General features: G+C 47.7%; 1 protein-coding gene across 1 annotated transcript in view; it reads left to right on the top strand.

Annotated features, from left to right (window-relative positions):
- LOC113204345 (uncharacterized) overlaps nucleotides 1-4895 on the top strand; it is a 244822-nt gene extending 239927 nt beyond the window's left edge. Inside the window, exons 3-4 of the mRNA XM_052268629.1 lie at nucleotides 4510-4662; nucleotides 4815-4895. Of these exons, the coding sequence (XP_052124589.1) occupies nucleotides 4510-4662; nucleotides 4815-4895 (234 nt within the window). The remainder of the gene's footprint in view (nucleotides 1-4509; nucleotides 4663-4814) is intronic.
- Nucleotides 4896-7497: the final 2602 nt, after the last annotated feature.

Here is a 7497-nt window from a genome sequence, read left to right on the forward strand (position 1 = left end):
AAGTGACGCAAAAGTGAAGTGAAAGTGGGCATAAGTGAAAAAAGTGAGGTGAAAGTGACAAAAGTGAACTGAAAGTGAAAAAGTGAAAAGTTGAGGTGTACAACCAATCTGGTAGTGAGCACCCCCTCGACGAAATGTTTCGCAAAAAACATTTTGCGAAAATAGTTCGTACGTGTCAATTTACGAAACATTTCGTAAGATTACAAACATATTTCGTATCGGATGCAAATTTTTGGGTCATATAAGTTATAAAATTTGACAAAATATATACAAATTTCATGCCTTTTAGTTAGGCCTTTGGATTTGAAAAGGCAATTCGTAAAATAACGATGTATCGTAATTTGTTAAAAACGAAGTCTTCGTAATAGAAAAGTAACCGAGAAAATTTCGTAAAATCACGATAGTTTTTTTTTACAGTGTAAAAACTTTACTTTTCAGGAAATCAAAAAAACTATTTGCACGTAACTCTCCAAAAATATTATGTTCCAGATGGAATACACGTCAACAAAGGATATCACTGGCGAGCACTGCATAATGGGACTAAGTCAACTTAACTATTTTGGACGGTTTAGTATAAGGAGATGAGTCATCGAAAAATTTGCAAAAGGGAGTTTACTTAACATTTTATGCATAAGATGCCAAGGAGTCAAGTTTACATTGGTTACTAGACATACATTTTTTAAAATCATACTTGACTATTGTAATTGTTTTTTTAAAACCATATGCAAAAGGAGTTAAGTCAACTTATCACTATTAATAATTAATATTGCATCATAAAGCATAGAGCATAGAGCCAAGTGCACTTAATTATTTTTGCTTCTATTGAAATTCTGATGACTTAGGGAATAAGTCGACTCAGCTCCTTTTGCTACATGTAAATTATCGAGCAAAAGGAGACAACTCGACGCAGTCCCTTTTACAAACAACTATATCTCCTATCCTATGAGAAATATCTCCAAAGCACTCGGTGGACGTAAGCGGACTACCACGCACTGCAACATGCTATAAGAATTTCAGTTTGGGGCTAAATTGACTTGACCCCTTTATTCCGCTTCACAGCAGACTTGTATCTTTATATACCTTTCGCGATATCCCCCCTTGAGCCTTGCATTTTCATTGGTCTGCCCCTTGAATGATGTTTCTGGCACGATACCTTTGATATGTGTTCTGGCGTAGGATCAAAAACAAAAACCGTGGCAACGCTTGGAAATCGCTGAAGAAATTCATCCAGCCAATCGGATATGCCAAACACGATCAAGCGCGGTGGGTAGGCGGCAGAATCATTTTTCTCCCGTCGGAAGAGTGGAGGAATCAGATTTAGGGCGCACGGGACCTCGGGCCGACGTGCGACGCCAGACGTTGGAATCTACAGAGAACAGTTTCAGAATTTGTTTATTTTTTTAGCAGATTCTACCTTAAAACACTTGACACTTGACCTAAATATACAAAGGTAATATTAAAGGTAATATTTATTAAGGTGTCATCTACACTGCAAAGTGCTTACGAACAACAGGCTTAACAGCAGGACAACCTTCTCTGTCAACTCAAATGTGTACATTGTCTACGTTAAAGAAAGTGGACATGGTACTCATGTCTATATTAGAGAAAGTAGACATGGCCATGTCTACATTAAAGAAAGTAGTCATGGCCATGTCCACATTAAAGAAAGTAGACATGGCCGTGTCTACATTGAAAATGATACACTCCTAGTCCTCAGTGTCTATTGTCTTTAATGTAGACATGCCCATGTCTCCTCAAACGAACACAATAGTTAAGTTTTTATGGAACGTGGAAAATCCTTCTGTTCAGTACTACTAAAGTTGTCTCACCGGGATCGCATTTCTGGAAGCTTCCCCTGCGGTTAAGCAGCAAAATAGTGCCGCAAGTAGCGTATTGCCAGTAGACATGCTGGACGCTTTCTGACTCGGTTAGAGTTGGAGAGGCACCGAGCAAAGGACTATCGACGAGCAGCGCGATAGTACGCACCCACAGTACAGTATGACTCTAAACTATCCACCGAGAGATCCAATTTCAACTTCAAAAACTCGTTGCGTGTAATGTGTTTTAGAGTGCCGAGGTACAACACTGTTAAAAATATTTTGTTGTTCCCCAATACTTGCTCGATACGGAGCAACTGTGAAATCACAACACTTCTTTGTAGTCCAAAATCGGGCTTTTTGCTACTAACCGAAAATAAAATAGCTGAGAACCAGTCGTAATACTTTCTGAAGTTAATAACTCTTTGACAATGCCACGCCGATGCCGGCTGCGCAACATTGTTTCTTGAGATTTCGTGAAGCCTGTTACGCGAGACTTTGGTCTGGCGTACATCCACCTTGTTGTAACGCAACACCGTCAAGTTGGGATGTCCTGGCATTACGTGTGCCGCGCACCCGCTCCAAACGCCAAAGCGATTGCGAGTGAGTGGCGCTCTCGGGTTAATTAATCAAATATTTTGACCGTGGCGCTGCCGTGTGTGCTGCTGGGTGCGCGCGTCACCGGTACTCGGCAACACCAAACACTATATTTGTGTTTGCCGCTGTTGATTTTGCGTGCAACATTTCCGCAACAACATGTGTTACTCGACTCTTTTCCATCGTTTTGCCACGGATGGATCCAATCCACAAGGGTTCTTACTGTTGTTCTTATGTTTGTGTCATACGCTTGTAAATGACAAATTTTTTACGTTTATGTTGTTGCAACAACATGTTCACCGTTATAATATTTTATTTGTATATGGCACAAAAATAATTCAAACCTCTGTTTGCAACCCAAAAAAATGATTTCTTCCCCTCTAAAACTTGAGAGTAGTCCTTTTTACAGTGCTTGGTATACGCACACGTGGCAAAGCATGCTCGGCGCGTGTCGTGATCAGGGAGGCGACCTGTTCTGCATTCATACCGTCTGCTTTACCTGCCTGCGCGTCGCGTCCCCTCCCCTACCGAGAAGTATGAGGAATGTGGCGGACGCCGCCGCGGGGGCGCTGCTCGAAACAAACAAAAATGGTGCGGGGGAAAACGCCGTTTCGACGTATTTGCAGCCAGCCGCGTTGCAAAACACAAAACACGTATTACCCCCCCCCCCCTTTCCCTCTATCTCTCTCCCTCTACATACGCACGTACATTGTTTTCCCGTTGTTTTCTCATTTGGTATGAATACCTTTAAAACGGCATGCCCTCGGCGGTGTGCTCGGTTGGCGCGCGCGCCCCCGCGGCTTTTCCGGCGCGTTTCACGTCAAACACGCCAACGAGATGCATGCGGACAGAGCGCGCATGAGACAGAGAGAGACCCTGAAAGGGAGAGTGTGAGAGAGACAGAGAACGCGTTGAGCTATATTATCCTCGCTGCACCGATAGCGGGAACCGCAGTAGTATGCCATATGGCTTGCCGTACCTCTCAAATAGCCGCGAAACCCCCGGGGAAGCCTATTTACCACCCTTTGTCATGAGCTGGGGCCGTGTGCTATATGCCGCCGTTTTGCCGAGCAGGCAATTCGTTTGGCGGGTCGCCCTTCTCCCCTATTATACTACACGGCGCGCGCAGTGGAGTAGTATGTCAGCGTTGGCGGGGGGTAGGGGGGCGGTGGTGTGTGTGTGTGCGGGGGAGGCTTTGACGCGACCGAGCGCATGTGCACGGCGTGTGCCGCAAGTAATGACTCTATTGTTTCCTGGCTGTGGTTCTCGAGGTGCGCGGCACAAGAGAGAGATTGGAGAAGGAGGGGAGGCGGGTGCCCCTAAATGCCACCAAGCTTCCCCTCCCACCCGCACCCCCCGTCGTCCGTGCTCGAGGAGGAGGACGTCCCGAGCAACAGGGAGCAGGGAGGGGCGGACTGCCGCCGCCGCCACCGCGCGGCTGCGGTGCACCGCTTCCTGCTGGAGGAGGCGGACGAGGAGTACCTGCCGAACGGGTTCTCCCATACGTCGTGTAGTTGGGGGGGATGCTCGTGAAAAGTTAATTCCCGAGCGGTTTTGCACACAGTGAAATGTGCTCGGTAGAATTATGCACGGTCTGTTTTTTGTTTTGTTTTTTAAGTATGGACAGAAAACATGAGGGGCCCTCTTCGTTTAGGGAAATAAAGTACCTTGATTTTAAGGAAGTTTCCTGAAAAATGAAAGTTAGGGAATTTGCTCCTATTTTTTGACGTGATATCTTCAAGGCAACCCGCCACGCCTGCCCTGTGCGTGCGTGCGAACGCATTATGCGTCGTTGCGTCGTTGTCGGTCGTCGTGCTGAACGACACCGCACCGCATTAACGAGACGTGTCAATGTTCGCGGTGCGAATAAAGCCCCTGCTCCATCGATATTGCGCCCCGCATCGCTATTCGCAGACATGCGCGCGCGGCTGTCGCGACCGTCTCGGGGTCTTCTGAAAGTGCGATATCGAGAGTGTTGTTTCTGTCGACGCATGTTTCGGCCTTTTTTTTCTTTTTGTGGGTGTGTCAGACGCAAAAAATACTTTGCCTGTTGATTTTGCTTTGTCTTTCAAGTTGTCGTTTTCCTTGTTTGCAGCTGGCGCCCAAGAGCGCGTCCGACACCAAGGTGACGCTGACGCAGCTCACGTTCAACTCGTCGGGTACCTACCGGTGCGAGGTGTCGGCCGACGCGCCAAAGTTCGAGACGGTGCACCGGGAGAGCAACATGACCGTCATGGGTGAGTACAAAGTATACCTAGTACCCTCACTTAAAAAAGAAACGATGCTCATACGTGAACGATGTACTTTCATTTGCCATGTACAAAACATTTAAGCGCTTTCAGAAGGGCCTCACATTTAGGGATTCTAATTATTTTTAACATTGTGCACATTTGTTTTAAGAACGACAATCCTTCGCGAATACTTGTCTCAGCTCTTTTCAATACTTCTTTGCAAACACATCATCCAGTGGCTGTAATATAAAAGTGGTGCTAATGTTGACGCTTAGAAACCCCTGGTTAATTCCACTCCAATCTCCACAACGCTCTCTCTCTCTCTCTCTCTCTCTCTCTCTCTCTCTCTCTCCCTCTCTCTCTCTCTCTCTCTCTCTCTCTCTCTCTCTCTCCCTCTCTCTCTCTCCCACACACACACTTGCACGCACACCACACCCGCCCACGCAGAAGCAGCCCGCGGGAGTCTTACTTAGCCCCGTCGGCCGCCCCGCCCAGCGGTGCTGGCTATAAATTAACTTACTACAATGGGGGCGGCTATATGGCTATATAGCGAGTAGGTTAGCCAGCAGGGCTGGCTGGCTAGCTCCCGCCACGTCCCGCCACGCCCTACCCCGCCCAAGCCTTGCGTAGCTTTGTTAAAGCCGTAAGATTATACGTTTAAGGTTTGCCTTCCTGCTCCTTTTACCGAAATGGGAGGGGCTTTACGTGTGGGTGGGGAGACGGTTGCATTCTTGCAGCTGGGCTCGAACTTCCATGACGTCCAGGCAGGGGGTGACAGTTTGTTGCCTCAAAATAAAATACCTCCCCTCGCCTTCCCTCCGCCAACCTACTCCCATTAAAAAAATACACGCAACAACAACAACAAACATAATAATAATTTCTTGTTTGCGTTTGGCCCGTCATCGTTAAGGTCGACTTAGGTTCGCGTCCACGATAAAGTTTGGCATTATAACGCACACGGAGACGTAGGAGAAGGAAGAAGGGGGAAAAGGGGGCAACAACAAAAAATGAGCGGTGGAAAAAAAAAACTTGACGTCGTTAAGGCGTTAACAGGATTAGGCTAGGCGTTGAATAAAACTTACGGGGCCGGCCGGCAACAGCGTAGCCGCGCGCAGAGAGGAGTACAAAGGGGCCGCGGTGCGGTGGGGCCTGAGGGGCCTTTGTCGTGGGGCCGGCCGTATATCAAGGCGAATACAATAATATAAGCCGTATTCACGGCTCTGACTAGCTGCCGCCGTGATCGGCCCAAGACTTTGCGCAACTGCCCCCTCGCCGAAGCGGCGGCGGTTCCAGTCAGTATAGTGGATTTGCGGGGCCGATATTAACGGGCTCGTGAGGTGTACCGCCGCGCGGGGCGGGGCAGGCATGTTGCGGCCGAGTGTAATTTCCCTCCCCGTGTTCTCTCACTTTTGCCACGTCTTTTTTTCCTCCTTTTTTTTCCTGCCCGTTCTACTCGCCCGGGCCGCGCCTCGCGAGCAACAAGTCGGGGGAGATGGGCACCAATTACACGGGGCTTTGGTGCGGCCGGGCGTGCGAGGCGAGGGGCCGAGCCATAACGCGTCTGTCTCGTCGCGCGCGCGGGGGGAGGCCGCCTCCAGGTGCTTGCTCCAGAGCCAGGTCGCCCGAGCCGCGCCGAGCCGCCTCCTACCGCTGGCAGGCATCACCAGCACCCTTCGCTTCGCACAAGGGAAATCGATACCCGTTCATCATCGCCATAGCCAAGAGAAGTTAAAACCGGTCTGTTGTACGTCTAGTTGTGCGTCACATCGGAGGGGGGAGATTTCATCACCGTAAATAAAATATCCTTTATCGACAATCGCGCGGATGATTGTGAATATATAATTTGTCATTTTCTTTTGACAGGAAGTTCAGTCTAATTTGATCAAGATTTGATCATTGATGACAGTTTTCTTTTGTCAAATAGTAGACGTACGTTTTGCCAACAAAATATCTGATGAAATAGTTGTCAATGCTAATACGTTTTCTTCAGAAAAGATGAAAATATCTTTACAATTATACAATCACTGACATATTCACAAAATATGTTGAAAATTAACAGAACGTTTTATTGTATTTCGAGTAGGTAAAGTATAGAGTCATTAAAAATATACAATCAAGTCACATCATTTGCAGCTTGCTCTAAAAAAAGGTGGGATTGGCACCACAATTTTACATTATTTGTAAAAAAACAACATCACATTGTTTTTGAGCCGGTGTGCGCTCGTCAATCAGAGGCCGCACGCGCCCTGCCTACCGGGGATATGGGATATGATTTCCCATCCTCGCGGCGTAAAGAGGCACCCCCTCCCCCATCCGTGCGGCAGGCAGGCGGCCCCATACAGGTGGTGCATCCGATTGGGTTTGGCGCCGGAAGGCGGGTGCGACGAGGTGCCACCGCACAGTGGGGGTTGGGGGGACCAATCGCGTGCACCCTTGCTCACTCCCCACCTCTCACCTGTAGGCTGCCTTACGGTCCGAAAAAACATACACACGCACCATTTCCACCATTTCATTTGAATTTCTTTCTTTAGTTATTGCATTATCATCATCATCATTGCTATATCATCAACATGATTTCTTTATCATCATATCCCATTACTGTTTTTTTTTAAACGAACCAGTTTCTACCACACGGGCCGCGCACGGGGGGCCAGAGCGTCATGTCGCCGCGACCACCTGTTGCATCTCAATTCTACATTACCTCAGTCCCGCCAACAATAAGCACTGTGCGACGTATTACGTAACGTTATAAGTTACGTCTTACGTTACGTCTTACGTTACGTCTTACGTTACGTCTTACGTTACGTCTTACGTTACGTCTTACGTTACGTCTTACGTTACGTCTTACGTTA

Source organism: Frankliniella occidentalis, unplaced genomic scaffold (assembly GCF_000697945.3).
Source record: "Frankliniella occidentalis isolate FOCC.00 unplaced genomic scaffold, Focc_3.1 Scaffold73, whole genome shotgun sequence".
Taxonomy (NCBI): domain Eukaryota; kingdom Metazoa; phylum Arthropoda; class Insecta; order Thysanoptera; family Thripidae; genus Frankliniella; species Frankliniella occidentalis.